A 26,995-nucleotide genomic window follows, 5' to 3' on the forward strand; every position below is an offset into this window, starting at 1 on the left:
AAAAGCATCTCCGCGGTTCCGCGGTGAAGCTGTGGCTGCACCAGGCCTTCTCCCGTACTTACAGTCCACTCTTCACCCACACGGACTGGGTGTAGAAGTGCAGGTCCTTGTTCAGAACAGAGTTCACGGCCTCCTCAAGATGTAACTCTCTCCCCTCACAGTGTTCCAGAGCAAAAAGGCTGATGGAAGGTTCTTCGAACACCTAACAGCACAGAAAGGGGAAAGCATCACCACACGGGCGGCCAGAGCTCAGGGACCACAGCTCAGGGACGCGCAGCCGGACGCGGGCACCCTGGATGCACTGGGCTCTCAAAGGCATGCAGTTCCCTGCTCCACGCTCTCCAGATGTTTCAGTCAAAACTGCACTGGTGAGAGTAGACTGTTAACTTTTATTCAGTCTTTTAAAAGTAAAAGTTTCAGAGAACAATTTTACTTTCCTAATAAAAACAGACACTTGCTTCTAATCACGTTATGGGCCTGCTAATGCTTTCAGCTGGTGACCGCATCAGCACGGCCCGGAATGGCACCCTCATTTCCCAGGAGGCCACACGGCGGTCGCTGAGAATGCAGACGTCACGGCTCTAGGCTTTCAAGAACATTCCTAGGAGGGAGGAGAAGGCATTTTTAACTTAACAACAGGCCAGAATGCACCAGGGTGTGGGGGGATTTCTGCACTGAAAGCGAGGACTCCCTAAACCCTCCTGTTAGACCAACAACAGAATCCACACCGCCCTTTCGCTCCTTAGCACAACGAGACACCAGAACGCTAGGAGGCTTGGGATGAACCATCAAAGTAATTGTAATCTATTGTGTGGAAAATATTTTAAAGTCCCCTGTGAGCTAAAAATGCTTTTCCTCTATTTTTGTAGCATATGTTCAGTATTTATTTATTAAGGGAAACTCAACAAATAAAGATCTTTTGTTTTTCAAATTTTTGAAACCTTAGGACAAGTCACAGCGAGGGAATCCTTGCACACTGCTGGTGGGACCGTGGGTTAGTGCCGCCGCTGACGGAAGAGTCTGAGAGCCCTGGAAAAGTTACAGACAGGCCTTCCCCACCAGGCAGTGGTTCCACTTCTGGGCATTTATCCGATGAGAACGATGCACGTACCCTCCCGTTCACTGCGTTACTAGGACCAGCCAGCACATGGACGCCGACGTTCGTCGTTAGAAGAGCGGACAAAGAAGGTGTGACATATGTCACCCAAACAGTGTTCCTCAGCAGTAAAAAGTAATAAAATCTTGCCATTTGTGACCAGGTGGACGGACCTAGAGGATGGTTACCAAGTGAAATACACTGCACAGAGACAGACAAATACTGTAGGATCCTCTTAAGTGTGTAATCTCAAAAACAAAAAAAGGAAAACACTCAGAGACAGAACAAACTGTTGGTTGCCAAAGGGGAGGGAGCATGGGGTGGAACTAAAAAATAAAGAGGAAATTAAGTAAAAAAATAATACAAAATAAGCTGACAGGCCCGCTCCGCACGTGGGCGGCCGACACACTGGCAGGACACCACGGGGAAACACGAACAGGGTTTACGTGCTTTGATGGCACTTTCCAGTATTTCGGGTTGAAACAGGAAAACCTTTGAGTGGGTAAGGGCCCATCCCCTGCCTAGGAACTTCCCAGTCAGAGATAGAACCCTTTCTGCCTTTGGGAAAAAATAAATTTTGATGAAGAGAAATAAAGGAAATTGATCTGTAGTGATAAGGAAAAATACAAACACAAAATCAAAGCAAGGCAGTGTTCTGCGTTCGAGGCGTCACTAACTAGCAGCTAAGTCAGGAGGACTGCACAGGTCCTGCAGCATATCCCGGGTTGGGAAAGGACATGTCCTGTGAGGGCGCTCCGTGGAAAGCAGAAAGGAGCAGGACTCAAGGAAGTTCGTGGGTGTGGCCGTGTGTGAGCCCGGTCTCTAGGGGAGGCAGTGGATCTGGACAGGCCGGGACGGAGCAGAGGGAAGGCACTCTGTGCAGAGGAAGGGAGGCACAAACTGCCTGGGTGTTAGGGGTGCAGCGAGGTGACCCATTTAGCTAGACTGCAGAGTCTAACAGGAAGCAGGGCCACGTGCTCCCACTGTTTGCTACCGCCCATCGAGCTGCCTGCTTCTTCTCCAACACTGATGGGGCAGACAGGTCACTGCCCTGGGGAGTCCTGGAAGGCTTTAGGACTGGGGACTGGGCTGAGGTGTCTGTGGCTTGGGCATGAGAAGCACAGCACTAGCCACAGGCACTGTGGATGGTCAGCAGCAAAGAACTGACTCTCACAACTGAACTGCAGATATACTTGCATAAGAGCAAAAATAAATTATGAAAGTGTTTTTTCTTGCAAAAGTGTTAGGAATAACAAAAGATGGGGAATGAGTTAAATGTCCATCAAGAGGGGACTGGTTAAATAAATTATGGTACCTTCATAGACAATTCTATACAGCTGTAAAAAATGAGATCTTTATGAAAGATCCATAAGATTTATTCTTCAGAAGCAACTACTAAGTGAAGAATAGTGTAGAACCGCATAGTTCCCATGCTACCAGGACAAGCGGAAGGGAAAGTTCACACATGCACACACACATATGCTTGTCTATGTTAAAAATTTTCTTAAAACAGTAAGTATAAAACTAACCAGGACTGCCCTTCAGTAGGATATGCTTTGAGAGGATAAAGGGCACGAGTAGGAGCCAAGATTTCTTGAGCGAAGGGAAGGAAGAGAGGAAGAGAAACGTGGATCAGGCGCCTCTCATGCCCTGGTCAGGGACGGAACTCGAAACCCAGGCACGTGCCCTGACTGGGAACTGGACCCACAACCCACACCGGTCAGGGCAGGAGCCAAGTTTTTTACTACATGCCTTTTGGCATTTTTTGATTGTTGAACCATGGAAATATATCGCTTATTCAAAATTTAAATTGGTAATCACCACGCATATGTTTGCATATATGTGTGCGTGTGTGTGCACTTTTTAAAAATGGCCTCCAGGAACTGTATCTGGCATCAACACGAGTGAAGAAAAGACAGAGTGGAAGTAAAAGCACTGGAAGAGCACACCAGGCTCAGGACAGACCGGGCCTGCCACTGGGGCAGGTGTGGAAGGGTGGCACTGGCGAGGAAGGAAGGCCACCACGGTGACACGGGAGACACGACGAGTGTGGAGTGAGGAGGAAACAGTGTGGGCAGCGTGAAGAGATGCGGCGGCGGGCGGGGTGGGACGGCTTGTCGGGGGAAGGAAACCTGGAAGGGAAACACGCTCCGGAGCTAAGAACTTACACACCTGGAAGTGGATCTTTTAATGTGGGGAGAGAGGTGGGATATATATATTTTTAATTTTAATTATTTTTATAGAGGGGTGACAGAAGAGAGAAAGAGAGGGAGAGAAACATTGATTGTCTTTCAACCAGGGACCTGGCCCACAACCCAGACATGCGCCCTGACTGGGAATTGAACCTGCAGCCTTTTGGTTTGCGGGACGACGCCCGACAAACTGGGCCACACCCGTCAGGGCGAGATGGAGTAATCTGCACAGAGGTGTTCGACAAGCACTGGACCTTCTCATCTGGAGTTCAGAGAAAAACTAAGTACAGACACAGTAAGACGAGGACTCTCAGAATGCGAGTCACAGCTCGAGCCAGTTATGGCTGAGAAGTGGAAATGGACGGAAGACAGAACTGCGCTGACCTACGAAGACGGTGGAGCTGACTGAACAAATGACCGAGGGGAGGACAGCCACAGAGAAAACGTCATGGCAAGAGGGGAGACTGCAAGTGTCAAATACGCCTGCGTCTGTGGTGTTGAGGAAAGGGTGACCGGTGAGGCGCTCTGGGCTTGGCAAGCAGGAGGCAGCTGGGAGCCTAGAACAACTGTTTGGCTTGTGTGTGGGGGGCGGCATGTAGGCTGCGAGGGCAGCGGAGTGAGCGGTGAGGAGCTGCAGGTGGAGTGTATCTATTAGCAACAGTTTGAGGAGAAGGAGGGAAGTGAGCTAGTGGCCTGTGGGCATGCTGGTGAGCAGGAGGGAAGGAAGGGGGCAGTGGGACAGAAAGAAGCTGGGTAACGCAAGACAGGAGGCTTCTCGTCCATCATCCCAGAGCCTCTGACGGGAGTCAGTCCGTGAATGAAAGGACAGAAAAAGAATGCCAAGCCATTTTCAGGTTTTAAAAATAGGTTAAGTGTGTGAGTCCCCCTCTCTGATTACATTATTTGGCAAAGGTTAACTGCTGATGGGGGAAGGGCCGAAGCTCCGCACACAGGACTTTCTGCAGCGAGGGCAATGCTGGTCTGTCCACTCGTCCATACGTGGCTGCTAGCCACACTGTGACCAAGGGACTGAGTTCGTTCCATTTCATTTTAATTCATTGAAATTCGAATAACCACATGTGGCCTAGGCACCTCTTCTGCTATCTGCAGAATAAAGACTGGAAGCATCCCAACAGTGTATTGAAATGTGTACTTAGAGTCCGGAGCAGCAACAGGTTAGAAGTGCAGCCAGGAGCAGACCCTGAATCACCCACTGGAACTGGCGACTGAAACCAGGCAGACGGCCACCACCCACAGATAAGCTCCTGACTTGACTGTCGGACGCTCTCCTACTCTTCGCCCTTCAGCTTCTGGGAGAGCATTCCAGCTACCTCCCCACACTCTTTACCACTTGTTGAGTCACTACTTGTAAGGAGGGCGACGGGCAAGGAGCCTGGACAGGGCTCACAAGCCACTATCAGCAACACTCGCACTGGCAGAGTTTGCTGTGGTAAGAGCCACAGACATGTACACTAAAGGCATTTAATGGCTAACATGATGTTGTAGTTGTTTTATTTATTAGTCCTCACCTGAGGATATATTTATTGCTTTTAGAGAGAGAGGAAAAGGGAGGATGGTGGGGAGAGAGAAAAAAAAAAACATCGACTGGTTGCTTCCAGTATGAGACCCGACTGGGAATCAAACCCACAACCTAGGCATATGCCCCGACAGGGAATTGAACCTGCAATCATTTTGGTGTACAGAGTGATACTCCAACCAGCTGAGCCATCTGGCCTGGGCTGATGTAACTGTTTTAAATCCCAGAGAGGTAAAAAATTAAAGATGATGCAAATGCAATTTAAATGCTAAGCATTATTTTAAGAAAAATGGTACCTGTGTACATTTCCCCTCCTCCTTTTGCAGAATGCCTACAAAGGTCTCTTTAAAAAGGCTTTTGTTATGCATTAAATGCCATCAAATTCATTCCCAAATTCAAAGATATCTACCAATTCTACATCTAGAAATTTATCTTAAGGATACAACAAAAAATTTGGTGCGGGGATCACAAAAACGGCTTTGAAAATGACAATGCAGGGAGTTTAAAACAGTGCAGAAAATGACTGAGATCATACAATATTTTTATGAGTTGATGTGCAAGGGGAGACCCCCAAAAAGGAATTATCTTCCGGAGGGCAGGCTCCCTGTGGCACCGGCGCCCCCCACGTGAGTGTCCTGGGAACCCACCTGTGTCGGAGCAGGGGCTGGCCTCGTGAGAGGCTGTGCTAAGCCTCGGTGCACTGTTTTCTGAAGGCCCTTCCAGCGCACTTGCCCATTTCACGACGGGTGACTTCTGAGAGCACTTGCGCACACCACGCTGAGTGTTCGGTAGTTTTTGACTAAAAATAGCAAGCCATCCATGCCACATCCTCCCTAGTCACCCAATCTTGCCCCAGGTGACTTATTTTTTTTTTGTTTCCCTGGATGAAAAACATACTTGAAGAGAAACATTTTGCTGATGTGAAAGCGGTGAAACAAAAAATGGCAGGATACTAACAGGCATCAAAATCGACAAGTTCAAACACTGTTTCGAGCTGTGGAAGTCACTGAAGTTAAAGTATGTGAGAATAAATACACAATTTTTTATAGATAATTCCATTTTGGGGGGATCCCCCCTTATAAGTCACTAAGGCTGTACTAAGAGATCTAATATATAAATATTATATTTATATTTAATAATGTAGAGAGACAAAGAACACAAACTGGTAATGTTAACCCAGGAAAAATAATACGACCGACCGACTAATGTAGACAATATCCGACCCTCCACTACCAGCAACAACAAGATACCATGTGGTCCAATCTTTCAAACTTTTCATCTGAGAACAGCTATTCTCTCAAAGCTTCAAGTCATTGCCTCCCCCCAGATTTTAAACTATTTAAACAGTTTTAATTTAAATGGTCTTAATTTATACTTATATTAACTTTATAAATATAGTTCATTTATAAATGTCCTTAAAGGTCTGGAAGGTTATGAGGGTCAACATTGAGAGCTAATGTAGGCAAGATGGCGGGGATGGTTAATAGGGACTCATTCAGAAACAGAGTGCTGAAGAAATATTTTAAAATCGTATTTTCTGATACATTTTCGAACATAAAAGTAGGAAGAGATATATACTATTAATAGTCTTCAAAACTGAAGCTCCCACAGTAATCCGAACCATCCAAGGACAAAAGACACCACCAGTGTTTGATTACAACTTGAGCTCTGCAAATCTCTTGGCCTCAGTCCCTGCCAGCTTAGAAGACAGCCAACCACCGGGGCCAAAACTCTTCTTAGGTGTCACGGTGACAGGACATTCCTCCTGGGTCAGGGCCACACCATGCAAAGAGATAGTTTCCAGAGGGAGGATGTGGTAAAGCAAGAAAAACCCTCATCAATCCTCATCTTATAAATAAACTAACATTTTAAATGACAGCAATAGTAATAATAAACAGCAATAATACAGTAACTCACATATTAGCATTTACCATGTGCCAGGTGTGAGATACACCTCCATCCCTACCCCTTTAGCGTATCTCTGAAGTCCAAGAAGCTCTAACACCCCAATTATTTTTCCTAATTCATTTGACAACAAAACCAGACCTGAGTAAGTAAGTACAAGGCTATCTACAATACTTACCCAATTTGTGTAGCTACGAATACACTTTGCTATGGAAATAGGAATGTGTTTAGTTGTGGGGTGCTGCCCAGAACCCTCCTGGGATTGTTTGCTTGTATGACATATGAGAGCCATATGTTTTTTTTTAAATGTAAAAAATGGCAACTCCCAAAATACATTCAGATAAGGGTTCGTAGAACTGTATTCACTCAGTCCGCACAACTCCCCTTTGGCATGGGCGCAGTTGTTACCCCCACTCACAGGTAAAGATTCGAGGCCCAGCCGCACACAGTGGGTGGAAGAGCTGGCATCTGAATCTAGACAGCGCGGCTCCAGAACCCGTGATCATAACCCCTGCCCAGCAGTTCTGACATGTTCTTGTAGTGATTCTGTCCTGTGGGATGTTTCTGATTGGCAGGTGTGATACTGTCGGAAGTGCTTGACTTCATCTTGCTCAGCTGGGCTATGTATGGCCCTTATACGTACGACCCACCCCACGGCTTCACAGTGTGCCAGTAAGTGGTAATATGTGAATTTAAAGCTTTGACACCCTGGTAAAGTACTTCGCTAGAAGGACTAGATTTCTATCAGACATGTTCACCATAATTGGATGCAAAATTTACATGTAAGTAACTAGTAACTTTTTTAGATGTTTGTTCATTTCAGAGAGAGGGGAAGGGAGAGAGAGAAACGATATGACAGAGAAAAATCAACCATTGCCTCCTGTATGTGCCCTGACTGGGGACCGAACCTGCAACCTAGGTGTGTGCCCTGACTGGAAATCAGACCCACAGCCTTTTGGTGCACGGGACGATGCTCCAGTCAGTGGCGCCACACCAGCTAGGGCATAAAAAACTACTAATGTTTGACATTTTGAAAACTACACATACTAGTACTTTGACACTGTCTAGTTCTTTGAGTTCTGAATCACCGCCTGTGGTTTGAAAATGTGCTGATGGTACTTCAGGATTGCGTTAATTGGTTAGAATCTATATATAACATATTACATTATTTTAAGTATATCTAGCCATCAGCCACTAGCAGCAGCCATAACTGCACAGACTGACACGATCATTTTGCCCCAATCTTTGCCAAATGAACCACAGCTAAAAAACTAAGAACAAATGCACTGAATTCAAGGGAAGTATCCATGACGTATACTTCCAATACCCTTCCATTCCAGGGAATCCTAAAGAGTGTGCTGGCAAAAATAGTTACTCTGCCCGTTTAAAACAAGATCAGACAAACACGTTCAGCCTATCAAATCCTGATGTTGCACAGCATGCAGTAATTATGGTCTATGGACTGTTACAATGGCAAGTGCTTATCCGTGCTAAAGGCTTACCACGCAATAGCTAGTTTGTTTAGTCCTCACATTTTGTTAGAAGAACAAGGCGAGGCTCAGAGCTGCCCCAGGCAAGCCCGGGTCCGTTGGGCCCAGAGCCGGGCCTTCCCTGCTGAGCCGCAGCCCCTCACAGAGCTGCTCTCCTCGGCTGGCACGGTCAGCTGTGTCACAGCTCTGCCTTCCTGACTGGCCATCTTCCTCCCCCGTCCCTTTTAAAAAGTTTTAATACAATTCAAAAAGGGTAAATAATGTACAGATGACCATGTACTCAACACTGAGAAGTAATATTTTAATTTTACTACAGTTGTATCAAATTGTATAAATAAGTAAAACATAACAGGGGCAGCTGAACTGTTCATTTCTGCCTCTCCCTGGAGGTCCACGATGCTGAACTTGTGCATCCTTCCAGCTCACGCTTTTGTACTTTACCAACAGTTATGCATCCTTTGTTTTTAGCTTCCACAGAAATGTACCTCACTGCATACATTTATCTCACTGTAATGCGTGTTAGGACCCCCTGAGCTCACCCCGCCCACTGTAACGACCGTACCACATTTCCTTGCACGCGTGTGCTATGGTTCGCTCCGTCCACCGACGCCACACCAGACATGTTTCCTCCCCCCACCCCTGACGCCTCCTGCTAGCTATGAATCCTACTTCTCTGCCATTAAATCATACCTTGGTGTTCTCAGGTTTTCAAACATAAGTGTGTAAAGGAAGGTAGTGTAACCTAATTATTGTTTTAATTTGCATTTACTTCATCCCTTGTGAGGTCTAACCTCCTCTGAACATCCTTAGCCATTTTTTTTCTCTCTTCTATGAAATGACTATTCATATCCTCTGCCAAGTTTGGAATCAGGTTTTTCTTTTTCCTCAATTGATTGGAAAGCTCTTTTTCTCTTCTGTGCACCAAACCTCTGCAGATTATAAAGGCTGCAAATATATTCCTCTAGTCTGGGGCTTGCTGTGGTAGGCAGAATAACTAGTGTTCCCTCACCTCCACCCACCCCCCAAAATGTCCACAGCCTAATTCCTAAAACCTGTGAATGGGTTACCCAATGTGGTCAACGGGAGGACTTTGAAGATGTGATTAAGAGTTAAGGATCCTGAGGGGAGGGAATGAGTCCCAGTTATCCAGACAGGCCTGATACAGTCACGAGGGTCCACACCAGAGGGAGGCAGAAGCTCCAAGACAGCAGACAGGAGTTAGAGTGATGCACTTGGAAGACGGAAGAGGGCTGTGAGCCAAGGTGTGCTGGGAGCCTCTAGAAACCAGACAAGGCCGGGAAGCAGAGTGTCCTCTAGCACCATCCAGAAGTCCTGCCAACACCTTAATTTTTCCCCAGTGAGACCCTTTATAGACTTCTGACCTCCAGAACTGCAAGACAGTTGGTGTTGTTAAGCCACTAAGCCTGTGCTAGTTTGTTACAGCAGCAATAGGAAACTAACACACTTGCCTTTTACTGACTTGTGCTTTGTGATTAGATACATCCTACCACAATGTCATTAAGGTATGGTCCTATGTTTTCCTCTAAGTTTTAGTTTGTTTTTGACATTTAGGTTGCCATTAATCCATCTGGAACTCATTTTTGTGTTGGGAGTACTGCAAGATTCTTTTTCCACAAAAAGGGCCGATGTCTCAACACCATTTATTTAATAGTTCCTCACAGCCCTGCTGTAATGCTGTTTCTGTCGCTCCCCACATTCCGTTATTTACGCAGGTCAGTCTCTTCCACGCTGCCCTGTCCCACTGCTCCCTTCACCTCTCCTGACCCCAGCACCCAGTGTCTTAGTTACTACACCGTGTGATGAGATATGTAAGTAGTCTTGCCTGTTGTTCTTAGTATCTTGGCTATTTTGGACCCTTATTTTTTCAAACTGATTTTAGGATAAGCTTGTTATACTTTAGTACCCTCTAAAAAAGATGGAAGTTTCTGTAAGCATTTTGACTGAAACTATATTAATTTGGGGGAAGACCACAACTTTACAATACTGAGTCTGCTTATCTAGAAAAATTTTCTTCTCTATCTTTTACATCCTTCAATAAAGCTTTTATAATCTTCCCCATACAAAACTTACTTGTCTTGTATTAAATTTATTCCTAAGTACCCTATGGATTAATTGCTATTTATGTTGTATTCTACAACTTCAAAAACATCACTGTTAGCCCTGGCTGGTGTAGCTCAGTGGATTGAGCACAGACCTGCAAACCAAAGGGTGGCTGGTTGGATTCCCAGTCAGGGCACATGCCTGGGTTGCAGGCCAGGCCCCCAGTGGGGTGCTTAAGAGGCAACCACACATTGATGTTTCTCTCCCTTTATTTCTCCTTCCCTTCCCCTCTCTTTAAAAATAAATAAAATCTTTAAAAAATTTCATGTTAACCCTAATCAGTTATCTGTAGTAGATACCCTTGACAATTTTGTTTCTTCCTTTCTACTTTTTTGTAGTTTAAATCTTATTACGGTGGCTAGGATGCCAGAATAATGTTGAACGGAAGCAGTGATAGTACAGCTCTTTGTCTTCTGTCCCAGGTTAGAGGGTTATACGTCACATGTCTCGTCAGGAAGTAGGTGTGCACTGTATGTAGATTTCTGTTGGCCTTCACTTTCAAAATTTACAGAATAGTTAGTACCATTAAGTATAAGTGGAATCACCCGAAAATTTCATAGTAACCAAACTCCTTCCTATTTTATGAACTCATCGCTTCTTTTCATTCTGTGGCTGGATTTAGTGTCTTCTATTTGTAGCCGTGCACCTTATTCAGTACTCTTCTTGCCCAGAATGAACGGCCAATCCTCATTCTACTTCTCAAGAGCATTTATGTCATCGCTGTCATAATGTCATTTGAAGTTTTTCTACAGCCTCTTGCTATGACGTTTCTGTTGCTGTGCCTACTTACAGCTGCCAGGTTTAGATTATTACTTCAGAAGAGGCCGGTTTCCACGCCGAGACCCCATGGGGACGCTGCAGAAGCAGTGCCCGTTCTGCCCCCATGGGAACACCCCCAACACTGTCAGGCCAACGCTGAAATACTTCATTTGGGTCTTCCACCCGCCTCCGGCTCCTAACCCGCTGTTTGGGGGGCTGTTATACAGCATAACCTTACTGAAAGCTGACACACCATCTTCCTCCCATAGATCACGTGAGTCCTAAGGCTGGATACATTCTTTTTCATTTCCAATTAGAAATATTCTCAAAATACTTATTTGCAATACTTATTTGCAACACGGCTGTCAAAAAATTGGAAAATACTTGTTCTAAGAGTTCATTTACATATGAGCTCACTGAGTCCACACACTTGATTTGCCCAAGGTCACAACAATGAGAAGCAAAATTATAAACTGCGCTCCCAGCATTTTCCACTGCAAAATGACTGCAATTTACGCACCCATGGACTTCTGGAATGTTAACTTATGTCTGCACAAATACAAATCCACCTGGAACACAGTGTCATTGTGACCCATTCTGATCCTGTAGAGAGATAAAATCTTAAGACTTGTCACTGTTACACCATTATGATGCTTTAGCGTTAAGTCACAGCTATCTGGGAATGCCAACTGTACACAGATAGCCTTCCGATGTCTAATTCAGTTTCCCATGTTCTTCCAGTGAGGCAGAAAAACGCCCAGGGCAGAATTCTCAATCATCCTAGTCACTAGAATCTACCCTGTACAAATTACCAAGTTGACCTTCTGGTTTACATACTAGTCTCCTGGGTCTGAGGGTCTCGGGGCTTCAGGGCCGCCAAGGCGAGCCATGGCTGACTTCATCAAGGAAAGGCCACCTGCTGGGGCCTCTTCATCGGCGACCCCCAGACTCACAGTACATTCCTTCCATTTCAACACCAGGCCTACTGCCTAAACGGGTCTTTGACAAGACTTTTCAAAGATTTGAAATCTTACCAAGCAAAGGCCTTAAGAAAATGAAATGTACTGTTCTCACATAAACTGAATGTACCTTTAATCCGTTCCTGGAGTGAAAGGCCTGCAGTTCTCAAACCCTTCCCAGAAGGCACCTGCGCCCGGGCCAACACCGGGACGTGCAGCGCACACCTTACCCACAGACATTTCTCTGTTTTCACTACTAGTGTAAGTCGTTCATTTTTGACTCCAAGGATGTGAAAGAACTGTAACTCTTCAAAGAAAAATAGTCATACTTATTGATATTGATCGTTTCTAAAATGCCCTCCTTAGGAATTCGGTTGGTTTAGCTCACTGAATTAGTAGTCCTGTAAAGTTCTTTCAGGATGACATCTTCATGTTAGACTCTTATTTTGCTTTTAGAATTACCCGTATTTTTCAGACTATGACACATACTCCCCCACCTCCCGAAACTTGGGAGAAAAAAATGGTTATTAATACTGCTGTTGAGTTCTGTTTACATTTACATTGGTAAAATATTATGTTATTAAATATTTTACCACATATTTTGCTTCAAAATTCTTTTTTCCTATTTTCTTCCTCTACAACCTAGGTGCATCTTATGGTTTGAAAAATATGGTAACACATAATAAGCATCTGTCTGCTGGTTTGACCACTAAAAATTCCTAAGAAAATTCCTTTCCAAGTAATTGTGGGATCCTTTGCAATGTCTTTTCAGTCTTATCAATCATTGGAATGAGTGACCAGACCTTATTCTTTTTTCTACCAGCTTTACCTCCACAGACAGGAAGTATGAGTAGCCACTTAAGTCCTTCCAAGTTAGTGTCTAAGAGGCCACTGAGAGAGAACAAGGATTCTATTTCCATTCTTGTTTTGCAGCCAAGACTCTATCTTTAGCCTGTACCAGGAATACTCTATCCAGAAATGCCCTGTGAAAATAAGACCACTTTGCTTGGTTTGGGATCAAAGATCCTGAATATGGGTATCACCCCTGAAGTCAGCTCTGGCCGAAAGGACTGAGATGCCTGCGCATCTGGCTTTGGCTCACGCCCCTGTAAGTGTTTGCTGTGACCAAATGCTCCCAGGGAATCCCCATAACTACACACTTTGAAAATATCCCAGACCCTCACTATTTCCTTTGCACAAACCCCACTAACTAGGAGCCCAGAGCTGATGTCCCAGAGTAGTGACCCTGTTTTCCTCATGTATAAAGTTTTGAGTAAATGGGATAAAGGAGAAACCACTTTATAAATGCGGCCTCTAAGGTGGCCAAGATAATTCTGCACACACCAGGCAGGAAAGCCCAAGTTCCCCCAAAACAAAGTTTGAAATCAATACCAGTAATGGGCCATGTCCTAGAGTAACACTGTAAACTTGAGCAGCAGAAAAATTATGTGATTTCTCTAATAATAAAATGATAAATTATTTTTATTAAGTAGCACAACAATTATAACCATGATACTGGTAGCTAACACTTAGCAAATGCTCACCATGCACTGGATATTTTACAAGCATCTTCTGATTTAATATCCCAGTGGCTTATAAGTATATTATCTTTTACAGATGAGGATACTAAATAGCTTTGTCAATGTCACTCAAACTGGTTAAAGCATCAACCTGGGATTTAAATCCAGGCCTATATTACTTTATTCCTGAGTTTAGCATTCTACTTAAAAAAAAAAAAGAGGAAAATATCAATGTTACAGGTTATATTTTGGTTTAATTTCATGAGTGAATTTCAAGTTTATAATCCACAATTATTCAAAATTTTGTATTTGTCCATGTATGATTGCTTCCAACATCACATTCTCATTTATGATAATTAAACTGGACAAGAAAGTCTTATAATTATGCACTCAGCCAAGTACTTACATAGTCAATGGGCTGCAGGGATTTGATGGTAGATGTCGGGCAGCCGCAGGAAGTAAGGTCCGCATACAGGCCTTCTTCTAACACACACTGGTTATCAGAAATGTCCTCTTGGTAATACAGGAGCCAGCTAAAAACATAAGCGGGAGACAGTCAGCCTGCCTCAGCTGGCAGTGTTGCTGCCTCGTGAGGCTGTGGGAACTAGGGTAGGAGCACGGCACAAAAGTCACGGTGCCGATGAGCAGCAAATACTCACTGTTGCTCTAAAAGACACAGGCATCACTAGCATTTACTGACTGCTCACCATGTGCCAGACAGAGGCTGAATACTTTACATACATTATTTCACTGTGTCCTCCAAAATTCCATGAGATAAAACCATATTTTTACAGGCGACATAACGAAAGCTTGGAAAGGTTGTGTGATTTGCCCAAGGTCACACCAACTATTACGTGATAGAACTGAAATTGGAGAGAAGACATCTGTTTTAAGCTAAAGACATTAACTTTATTAAGTGCCTTCAAGGACAAAACTCTGGGATCAAATTATAGTGATTATTAAGGTCTGGAACCCATTTGAAGTCTTTTGAGGGAAAAATTAAAATTTGTGTCCTTATTTAACAATCAGCTTGCCTTCGGTCTGGGTGTGTTAGAAGCCAGACTTCTAAAATCGCACAGCAGTTTATAAAATCTGCCCCTGCACATTTGAGAGCTAACTAAGATTGCAAAAAAGAAATAAACCCTTTGGAATCCTTGATATTGAATTATCTTCAATTATCAAAGCTTGGTTAAGACACACCCTTTTGAAAAGGAGGAGCCCAAGAAATAAACGAATTGGCTGCTACTACGTCAGTTCTGGTGTGTTTAAGCTCTAGCCCTGCATTTTAAGAGGACCAGCACTGTACTCTGGCCGGACCAGGTCACCTTTGGAAAACCACAGACATGCTCTGTGACACTGTAACTCACTGTCATGTCTTCTGTATAATAATCATTTATAGCCAACATTTATCAAAAGGTTTCAGTGTGTCAGGCATGAAGTTTAGTAGAAGGAAGGAAATAAGCAAGATTAGAGCAGAATTAAACAACACAGAAGACTAAAGGCGAAATTCTAAGGATCAATAAATCTGGGTGATGGTTCTTTGAAAAGATAAACAAAATTGACAAGCCTTTAAGCAAACTCATCAGGAATGAAAGAGAGAGGACCTAAACACACACAATCAAAAATGAAAGAGGAGAGATTACAACTGTTACCACAGAAACACAAAGGATTGTAAGAAATTACCACAAAGAACTGTATGCCAAGAAATCTGAAAACCTACGTGAAATGGACACATTTCTAGAAAAGTATAATCTTCCAAAACTCAATGAAGAAGCAGGAAGCCTGAACAGACCAATAACAGCAGATGAAATTGAAGCAGTAATTAAAAAATTCCCGACACATGAAAGCCCTGGACTGGATGGTTTCACAGGAAAATTCCACAAAGCATTTAAGGAAGAGCTAACCCTTATTCTTCACAGATTATTCCAAAAAATCCAAAATGATGGAAGGCTCCCAAACTCTTTTTATGAAGCCAGCATCATCCTAATACCAAAACCAGATAAAGACACAACAAAGAAAGAAAACTTCAGGCCAATATCACTGATGAACATAGACGCTAAAATTTTCAACAAAATATTGGCAAACTGCATTCAGTAAATACATTAAAAAGATCATACACCATGATCAGGTGGGATTCATCCCAGGGATGCAAGGATGGTACAATATTCGCAAATCAGTAAATGTAATATATCATATAAACAAAAACAAAGACAAAGATCATATGATCACATCAATACATGTGGATAAAGCATTTGATAAGGTAGAGCACCCATTTATGATAAACACACTCAGCAAAGTGGGAATAGAGGGAGCATTCCTCAACCTAATAAAGGCCATATATGAGATACCTACAGCCAACATCATACTCAATGGGCAAAAACTAAAAACTTTCTCACTAAGATCAGGAGCAAGACAAGGTGGTCCACTGTCACCACTCTTATTCAATATAGTATTGGAAGTTTTAGCCATAGTGATCAGACAAGAAAAGGAAATAAAAGGCATCCAAATCAGAAAGGAGGAAACAAAACAGTCACTGTTTTCAGATGACATGATAGTGTACATAGAAAACCCTATATACTCCACCAAAAACTACTCAACCTAATAAATAAATTTGGCAAAACAGTGGGATACAAAGTCAATATACAGAAATCAAAGGCATTTTTGTATACTTACAATAAAATATCAGAAACAGAAATCAGGAAAAAAATCCCATTTGATGTAGCAACAAGAAAAATAAAATACTTAGGAATAAGCCTAACCAAGGAGGTAAAAGACCTGTACTCAGAAAACTACACAACACTGAAGAAAGAAATTAAGGAAAACACAGACATATAGAAACATATACCATGTTCATGAATTAGAAGGATTTAGCATCATCAAAATGTTCATACTACCCAAAGCAATTTATAGATTCAATGCAATACCTATTAAAGTACCAATGGCATATTTCACATAGAACAAACACTTCAAAAATTTATATGGAACCATAAACGACCCCGAATAGCTGCTGCAATTTTGAGAAAGAAGAGCAAAGTAGGAGGGATCACAATACCTGATGCCAAACTATATTACAAGGCCACTGTAATCAAAACAGCTTGGTACTAACATAAAAATAGACACATGGACCAATGGAACAGAACAGAGAGCTCAGAAATAAACCTATGTCTCTATGGTCAATTAATATTTGACGAAGGGGGCAGCAACATAAAATGGAGTAAAAATAGCCTCTTCCAAAAATGGTGTTGGGAGAGCTGGACAGCTACATGCAAAAAAACAAAAGACTTTGATGAATTACTAGGTAGATATCTGATACACAGACATGCCACTGAACTGTACATTTAAAATAGTTAATATGGTAAATTTTATGTTATGTATATTTTACCCCAATAAAAAGTCAGTACACAAGACTATATATATACACACACATATACACATATGTAACTATGTATTAGCCTTGAAAATTATACACAGTTTCATATACATGTGAGAAAGATCCGGTATGTTGTAAGAATATAGGATTTAATAAAAATGAGCAAAGCTGTCCTGGGTCTGACGTTTGGTGCCCGACCTTGGGGAAACCCCAACTCCGAACTGGGGACCCTCATTTGTGAAATGGGGATGATAAAGACTTTAAACAAATGAGATTTTTAAAATTTAGGACTGTCTTATTTGAACAAAAACACTGATTTTTTATAGCATCCTATTATACTATACAATAAACATACAATATAAACATTCAAAATATTTACAAAACAATGTAACGGTAAGAAAAAAAAATCACCGAAATGCCCCACGGTGGGCTAAGCAGCAATTCTGCTTCTGTTACACACTGGTTCCCACTGTGAGTTGGGCAAAGTTAATATAGGCGAATTAGCAGTGAATGAACAAAAAGCTTTTTTTATTTCACTATGCATGCAAAAAGTAATACCAGTCAAATCTCTGTAAATTTGCAAAGACATTTAGTTGTTAAATAGAAAACAATCAGCATACTTACCAACCCCGAAGAACTTTGAAAGAACATGGTGTAAATGAAGTCAAATCAGAAATTTCTTTCGTAAAATCTACACATTCACCTTGGAACCCTGGTTTACTGAATGCTTTGAGCTAAAAAACAAACAAAACCCACAGTTATAGAGAAAACAACTGTTTGATACCATCGCAAAGCAAAATAAAACCTTTAGTTTCACATCCTTAGAAAAATTTCAGTGAAATATTAGACTCAAGTTTTGTCTATATTAATTAACTCATATTAAGATAACATTTTCCTTAAACTCGCCTTTCTTTCCCTTACATGTTTTCAGGAGTGCCATTATTCATTTACCATTTTCATACATCTCTTGCACAAAATACTGGGCACAGAAGCCCCCAAACAATTCTACCTATAAGAGTAAGTCAGAATCCCTCCTCCACTACAATGTGGTCCTTACCCACTGCATCAACAATTATCGTCCCCTGTGATGAGACTACAGGTACACAATAAATAGCAATCAATTTGGGGCTATACATAAAGGAGGTTTGGACTGGTATGAGGGGTGGCTGGTACATCTTTTCTCTCTTGCAGTCTTCCTGATCCACAGGTAATAAAAGGCAGGAGAGGAGAGCCCATTAAGTGAGCAGGAGCAGCTGGTGGAGATGATAATGATGGGATTAGTGGAAGATTTACAGCAGAGGAAGAAAGAGGTCTGTGTCTTCTACTTCAGCTTATAGGATTTGGTTCGCTGATAAGAATACCGTAAATGTACAGCTTGCAGTTATATACAACTACATTTTTACTTTTGTTCTGTCAAGAAAAATCCATGAAATCTCAGGTATAATTCCCTTTAGGCCAGAGATATAATACTGGGATTCTAGCGACCATGGACCTACGATAGGTGAGCAAAAATTAATGAGCCCTATAAATACTTCATAATACATCAGAGCCTTGAAATAACTGGGCCACAGGTCTGCCCAGCACTGACGAGCCCGCACAGTAGCTAAAAAAGCACCTAGTGAACCGTCTGTGGCATCACCCCCTCTCCTGGTCACACTGCCGTGGAGAATGAGGCTTCTTTGAGCTGCGGATGTTCGCCTCCTTCGCCTTCCTCAGGGTGGCCTTTGAGTCAATGGTCTGAGTTAACGAGGAATTCTTTCTTGACTATAGCATTCTACTTTGATGTAGCTTAGTGTGACATCAAAGATTAGCCAAAACCAGGGAGGTGAGAGAACAAATTCGCCCCGACCATCCGTGGCCTGCACATGACTTTCTACTGTGAAACCAGGCTGTATTTGTTGTTTGTATTTAAAACTTTTATTTTTTATTGTATTTTTCCCACTACCCTTCAGCCCCCTTATACACTCCTCCCCGCTGCAATCGCCGCACTGTTGTCCGCGTCCATGAGCCCTTTTTCCCTCTGCTCAGTCCCTCCGCCTCCTGACACTTGCACGCCCCTCGGATCTGTCAGCCTGCTCCATCTCTGTTTTGCTTGTTAGTTCAGTTTGTTCATTGCATTCCACACATGAGTAAAATCATGTGGTATTTGTCTTTATTCTAATTCTGGTTTCCACCCTCCCAGCAGCCGAGCAGCAAGTCCTCCATGTGAGGAGAATCTGGAAAGCACCTCACACTGCCGCTCACGTCATGGTTAAAGAAAATCAAGCTGCTTGAAAGCACAGATTTTTTTTTTCTTCTTAATCCAAGTGTGGAACCAGGAGCATTAAAACACCAAGGGACTCCCTGACGTAAGGAGGTGTGAACCAGCAAGTTTCTACCAGGGTCCTTTTGGTGCATACAGCAGACAGCAGCAGAAAGGACGTCCCAAACAAGACAGACTTCGGAACAATTTCCTGTGTCCGAACAATTCTGCATGTCCAAGGAAACTGCCCCAAAATTCCTTGTTAAGAGAAGGTATTTCAGTTAGTAGTTTTTTTCAGGCTATTTTTTTAACTTAAAGGTTTATAAAACATGTGTCTAAAAGTAAATCACACACATTTTACTTCCAAAAGTGTAATGTTTCCTACATTATCTTACTTCACAATAAGAGCTGGAAAAGCCATGAGAACAGAGGTCACGACCACTTGATTCACTGCTTGTATTCCCATCGCGTTGAAGTATAAATGTACTTCAATATTTTGACATGAAGTGTCAAGTCCTGGACAACTGGCAATGTGAGCTAAATACGTTTCAGTTGATATGTACAGTATCCACCTCTACTTTTAGTCTGCTTTCATACCCAGAAGCATTAATTAAAATTCACACACACACACACACACGCTCGATATGCCATAAAGCAGCTTTTTGATTTATGGGTTAATTATTCTTCACTCAAACTAAAAAACAGGGCTTAATGTCGGTCTGAGTTTATGAGATTTGGTTCCTCCAAAATCTGAGCAACACCAGAAAAGTAACACCTCATTCTGACCACCTTACAAATGCTTCAGAGCAGTTCTCATAATAATGTTCTGGGCATGGTCCCCACAGAAATCAACATGGCACTTACAACTTGCAATAATTAAGCTGTGGTTTCTGCTCGTGGTGAAATTAAGTCCTGTGATATGCTAGCTGGATAATTATTTTGGTTTCCTTTCTAAATTGCTGTAGAACAAATGCACAAAACAACTCAGAGAGGCTGCTTAGAACATAGGTAAGAAGTCAGATAAAGAGATTCCTTCAAACGACACCAGCCCTCTGAGCCATCTGGGTGTGGTTCAATTCCTACCAGCCCCTCAGGTGGACGTGAATGGAGGGAGAAAAAGACACTGCACTACTGGTTTGCAAGGTGCCTTTTCTCATGTATTACCTTATTTCTTCTTTAAAACTATTCTTTGAGGCAGAAATTATCGACATTTTATGATGGTTTGCAGAAATGCTTTTTACTATGGACTCTTCATTTATGATATATATGAATAAATGTAACAGGTCTAACAAACTAAATATGACAAACTAAAACCTCAAGAGCTAATTAACTGACCAAACAGAAGTTGTACTCAATTTATCCACAATATCAGAATTTTAAACCATACTTTATTTAATCCAGTATTAAAAATAGTTCTATGAGAAACATTCTACAGTTTGAAAAAGACTTTCTGCTGCCTCCAATCTTGTTAAAATACTTTATTGATTATGCTATTACAGTTATTTTTTCTCTCCCCTTTATTCCCCTCCACCCTGCACCCCCTCCCACCATCATTCCCCCACCTAAGTTCATGTCCATGGATCATACATATAAGTTCTTTGGCTTTTCCATTTCCCACACTATTCTTAACCTCTCCCTGTCTATTTTGTATCTACCATTTATGCCCCTTATTCTCCATATCCCCATTTCCCCCTGCCCTCTCTCCACTCTATTTCTCTATTTGTGATCTCTATTTCTGTGATTCTGTTCCTGATCTAGATGTTTATGTAGTTTTTGTTTTTTTAGGTTCGGTTGTTGACAGCTGTGAGTTATCATTTTATCATTCGTGTTTTTGATGTTTTCCTAAATAAGTCCCTTAAACATTTCATTTAATAAGGGCTTAATGAAGATGAACTCCTTTAACTTGACCTTACCTGGGAAGCACTTTATCTGTCCTTCCATTCTAAATGATAGCTTTGCTGGATAGAGCAATCTTGGATGTAGGTTCTTGTCTTTCATGACTTGGAATACTTCTTTCCAGCCCCTTCTTGCCTGCAAGGTTTCTTTTGAGAAATAGGCTGATAGTCTTACAGGAAATTCTTTGTAGGTAACTCTCTCCTTTTCTCTTGCTGCTCTTAAGATTCTCTCCTCTTTAATCTTGGGTAATGCAATTATGATGTACCTTGGTGTGTGCTTCCTTGGGTCCAACTTCTTTGGGACTCTCTGAACTTCCTGGACTTCCTATTTCTTTCTTCCAACTTTCTGGAAGTCTATTTCTTTTTCTAGATTGGGGAAGTTCTCCTTCATTATTAGTTCCAATAAGTTTTCAATTTCTTGCTCTTTCTCTTCTCCTTCTGGCAGCCCTATGATTCGGATGTTGGAACATTTAAAGTTGTCCCAGAGGTTCCTAAGACTCTTCTCATATCTTTAAATTCTTGTTTCTTCATACTGTTCTCATTGAATGTTTATTTCTCCCTTCTGGTTCAAACTGTTGATCTGAGTCCTGGTTTCATTCCTGTCACTGTTGGTTCCCTGTATATTTTCCTTTATTTCACTTTTCATAGCCTTCACTTTTTCCTATATTTTGCAATCATATTCAACTATTTCTGTAAGCATCCTGTTACCAGTGTTTAGAACTGTGCATCTGATAGGTTTGCTATCTCTTCATCACTTAGTTGTACTTTTTCTGGAACCTGTGACCTGTTCTTTCACTTGCGCCATATTTTCTGTCTTGGCCTGCATGTTAGATAGTAAGGGGCAGAGACTTAGGTATGTGTCAGGGTGGGGAAACCCACTTCGATCTGCAGTGGCACTGCTGTAGAGGAGGGGCCCAAGAAGGAACAATGCCACTTGCTTAGCTCTTGGTTGGCTTTCAGTCACTTCTCCCACTACCCACAAGCAAATTGGTCCCTTCTGGTGCTGATTCCCAGGTGGGTTGTTTTGTGTATGTTCTAGGACGCAGTGGGTCTTGCCAGTGAACTCTTTTGTGAGGCTGGGAGTTTCTCCCCATGCCACAACCCTCACAGGTTTTTACAGCCAGAGGTTTTGAGACTTTATTTCCCCACACTGGAACCCTGGGTTGTGTGGTCGGTCTCGCTCCCCAGTTGTTCCTCCTGGTTTATCCACACACAAATGTGGGACCTCCTTTCTGCCAGCCACCACCTCACTTGTCCTGGTCCTCCAGCTGCCCCCTTGCTGCACATCCTCTCCACCCCCGCTGCCCATCTCTGCCCCTTGTACTGGTCTGGACAAATGTTTCTTCTTTAACTCCTAGGAAGTCAGACTTCCTAGTTTGATTTTCTGGCAGTTCCGGTTATTTTTTGTCTTTAAATTTGTTGTTGTCCTTCGTTTGGTTGTGCTAGGAGGCAAATCTTAGCCAAAAGTCTTGTTGCCAATCTTCTGTCACATCACACTGCTGCATATTGTCCTGTTACCTACTTTTCCTGTCAATTACATATTCTACAATAATTGTACTTCCCTGATTATGTAGAGAAGGGCGTTTTTTTTCTTGGAGCAGTAGTGCTTCTTCCTGAGTATCCCCAGCCTTTGGATTCTATAAGGATAATTTGGTTACAGCACTGCTCTTGAATCCTACTGATACTTGACTAAAACTGTTGTTTGCCTGTCCCCCATCGATGATAACAGTAAGCACAACTATTTTTAAAGACCCTGTAATCAGCCCTGACTCGGTTTGATTGCCAGTCAGGGTACACGCCTGGATTACAGGTTTGGTCCCTGGTTGGGGTGCGTACAAAGGCAACCAATTGACATTTCTCATTTACATAATGTTTCTCTCCCTCTCCCTCCTTGCCTCTCTATATAAATAAATAAAATAAAATAAATTCTATCGTCACTCTAAAATTCAATGTGGCTAAACTATGCAACACAGGAAACATGCAGTTGCTTTTTCTCAGCCAGAATCACACATGAAATGGAACAGGGGCTCAACACTTAAAGAAATCCAAACTTCTGATTATGAAGGGAGACTACCAAAAAAAGAAATTTATGAAGAATTGCGTATTTATTCTGACATGTTTAAACTTGAGTCACCTCAAAGTCCTCTCCATCTGATGCAATACACCTGTCAAGATGTTTCTCCCACTGCTCAAAACAGTTTTGAACTCTTCAATTTTAATGCCTTTCAGTGCTTCTGCTGTGTGGTTTCGCCTTTCATACATCGGGAAAACATTTCCCTTTGAGGACTTTTTTCACCGGCAGATACACAAAAAAGTTGATTGCAGTGCCACTGGGAGAATAGGGAGCACGCGGCAGCGAGTTCATGCTGGTTTTGGTCAAAAACTGCTGAACACTCAGCACCGTGTGGGCAGATGTGCTCGTAAATCCCCCAACATGAGATGGGCAAACACACAGAAAGAGTCCTAAAAAAAATTCACTGAAGCCGAATGCAGCGTCTCAGAACACCAGCTGGCACAGATACAGACGGGTTCTGAGCACACTCGCCTGACAGGGGAAGCCTGCACTGCAAGGGGCCCGCCCTCCAGAAGATGAATCCATTTTTCTTGAGCAGTCTCCCCTCATCTATTTGTGAATAGACTTGAAAAAGATTCTAGAAAAGCAAAGTCCTTGGTTGGATTGAAGGGGAAACTGCTTAGAACTTCCAGAGAACAGTGCCTGACTGCAAACTTCTTGAAAAATGGAACCCACTGGTATACGATTTAACTCAGGGAAATTTCTGATTTGGACTTGCTTGGGGGCCGGATGATGATGGCACTGTGAACATGATCCACATGGTTTGTACTTCGTTTTGTTTGGAGGAAAAAAATAAAAGGACACTTGCTGAATAAGGAGAACTCTGTGATGATCCTTTATATTTTGAGTTGACAATTAGACTTGGTGATTGAGTCAAAAATAATCTTCTTAAAAAAGGTGTTCTACACATCAGTATTCTTATTAGCATAATTCTCATGCTGTATATTAACCTTTAAACACAAACATTTTCTGTTTTTTCCTTTCTTAGGATGCTTGAAGTTCCCTTTTAAACCATTAGCATTAAAAAAAAAATCCTGTCTTCTGACTTGAACTCGGAAATGTAACTTCCTTCTCATTTGGCAGACAGAAAAAAAGCTACTTCATCTGAACACAGCATCTAAATTGTCAATCTGACAATCACAGCTACTTGTAAAGAAGAAAATACTTTTTAGGTACTAATGGAACCGGAGTGTCAGCCAATGCTTTTGTTTTTACTTGGGTAAGTAAAGACAAAACATTCTGGAAATCTGGTCCAGTGGAACTAAGAGCTGTGATACAGGGTAAACTGAGGGGGCTTTGTCTGTGTGTTACCAAAGACCCATCTATTGACCTGTCAGAAACGTTCATTTCACTGGGCATTTTTTTGCTGCTTCCTTTTCTCTTCAAGTTGGACTGGAAACACTATGAAGAAACTCCTCTGAGCAATCTGCCCCACACAAGGAAGTCCATAAAAAAAAATAAAAAACAGGGACGCAGGAGGGGGGACGGAGAGCTTCAAAGAATGTGACTTATTTGTACTTAAAACTCGGAAAATATGCAGTTAGGAATGATCTCGGTTTAACTCCTTAACTACTTAAGTTATGTTGATTCATGTTAAAAAGTGCTTTAAAAGTCCACAGTTGGAGTTTACAAACATTCAAAATAAATATCTGGCAGGAAGTGTCTCCAAAGCAACAGCTGGATTATACAGGGTGGAGCAAAGGCCGGGCTACAGTTGTTGGTTTGGAAAAAGACAAGCAGATTATGGTTATTACAAAAGCTTTATTAACTCTGTGTTTTGTGTATTCACAACTGTACACCTACTTTTGCCCCACTCTGTTTTTAGAAAGGAAATGTTCCTAATAGGCCTGAGTTAATCATAAAATAAAACCTGAACACATTGTGAATTGAAACATGACTTGACTAAACTGATTTGAAATATACAAACACTGACACAAACATGAAAAACATATAAACTCAAAGAGAAATATTCAGCACTATGTAAAGCTAGCAAATGTTGAATAATTAAAATGAGTCAATATATTTGACTTTACAACAGAAAAACTTCTAAATTTGTTATTCAAAACTAGACAGAGGGAGTAATCTCTCATCCCCTCTTCCTTCTATAGCTGGGCTGCTCATACGACGTGTCTTTCTTCATGTAAAATCCTGAAAATGTGGTTAAGTTGCGTCAGATACTAGAAAATGCCTACTCTGCTACTTCTTGTTGTGTGAAATGACACAAATTCTAATTCTCAGTAAGCTCATCGATAAATGGGATTAATCCTGACCTCACAGAGTGGTTAGAAGCACTAAATAAACACAACTTCAATTTCATCTTTTTCAACCAGCCCCGTAACCTCCCTCCCCTCTGACAGCTGTCAGTTTGTTCTCTGGGTCTGTTTCTATTTTGCTAGTTAATTTTGTTTATGAGATTCCACATGTAAGTGAACACATATGGTACTTGTCTTTCTCCAACTGGCTTAAATTGGTGAAGGGATTAAGCTAAAAACAAAAACAAAAGCAAAAACAACCTCACAAAGACAGACAACAGTACGCTGACTACCAGAGGGCAAGGGAGGCGGCGGCGGGTTGAAGAGGGTAAAAGGGATAAGCGGTGACGGAGGGAGACTTGACTTGGGGCGTGAACACACAATACAATACACAGACGATGCATTACAGAATTACACACCTGAAACCTGTATAATTTTATTAACCAATGTCACCTCAACTAATTCTATTTAAAAAGTGAAAAAAAAGTATAATTTGTAGCCCTCAATGAATAATAAACAAACATTAGGCTCCAGAGTATTGCCTAATCCTTCAAACCACTAACACTAGAAATAAAGAAGGTTGCAATTTTACTAGTGCTTTAAAAAAATCTGACTTAGGTATTAGAAATACGTGTACATTAATACACACTCCAAGACTGCGATCGCTCCATGGTCAGCTTGCTCCTCCCGAGGCAGCAGAATATACTGTGCTGACTAAGAACAAAACACTCAAGAACAGAAGGGCAACAGGGAAGAGTCGCAGAGGTTCCAAATGACCCTGAAGTGAACCTCTAACACACAGGCGGCCAACACAAGGCCTGCGGGCTGAATCTGGCCCTTCACCTTGTTTTATCTGCCCCAGTACCTTGTTTCTACCTGGTGACAGTGTCGACCTCTTAACTGTTGAGGAGTAGTTCCATTTACACAGTCCTAACAGTACATTCATTCCTTTGAAGGCAACTGCAAGTCTGATGTGGCCCCTGGTGAAAATGAGTTTGACACCTCTGCTCTAAAAGAAGAAAACAAAAGGAACTGGACAAATCCAGGCAAGAACCACCTTGTAAGAAAGGTGGGCACTCTCAGGCTCACAGGTGCCAGGCACAAGGCAAACAGCCCTGACATACGCAAGACAGTTATCTGAGGGAAAGGGCATAGATGCTTTTAATAAACAATTTAACAAGCCCAAGGTAAGGCTATTTTTAAACATACCAGGTATGGAGGCTCATTTATTCCAAGTGGTTCCTGAAAAACATCAAAACATTAAACAAATTATCACCATATAATTTTAGTTGTCTTTTGAAAGTTTTGTAAATATTCTTTCTTGGGGGAGGTGGGGAAGGTCTAGCCAATTTACTAGATTCCTTGACTTGGCCATGACCCTCATAACTTAATGAATTCTCTTGTAATAACTTTGTATTTATTACTAATTCACTTTGAGCAATACTGTAGCAAGGAGAAAAATGTGCCCCAATACCCATTCAAACAAGAGCCTGGACTTTCCACCACTCCCTTCCCCATGACTGTCTCATGGGTACCCACACTGTCCTGCAGTGTGTTACCACCCAAGCTGTTTGTGGAACACC

The 26,995-nt window shown here is 42.1% G+C and overlaps 1 protein-coding gene across 1 annotated transcript in view; it reads right to left on the bottom strand.

The window, feature by feature from the left end:
• Window positions 1–26,995, bottom strand: part of CRYBG3 (crystallin beta-gamma domain containing 3) — a 72,903-nt gene that overhangs the window by 13,287 nt on the left and 32,621 nt on the right. Inside the window, exons 13-16 of the mRNA XM_053670225.1 lie at window positions 26,622–26,654; window positions 17,574–17,683; window positions 13,986–14,112; window positions 63–202 (exon numbers count right to left, since the gene is read on the bottom strand). Coding sequence (XP_053526200.1) covers window positions 63–202; window positions 13,986–14,112; window positions 17,574–17,683; window positions 26,622–26,654 — 410 coding nt within the window. The remainder of the gene's footprint in view (window positions 1–62; window positions 203–13,985; window positions 14,113–17,573; window positions 17,684–26,621; window positions 26,655–26,995) is intronic.

Source organism: Artibeus jamaicensis, unplaced genomic scaffold, assembly GCF_021234435.1.
Source record: "Artibeus jamaicensis isolate MK-2021 breed Jamaican fruit bat unplaced genomic scaffold, CSHL_Jam_final contig_558, whole genome shotgun sequence".
Classification (NCBI taxonomy): domain Eukaryota; kingdom Metazoa; phylum Chordata; class Mammalia; order Chiroptera; family Phyllostomidae; genus Artibeus; species Artibeus jamaicensis.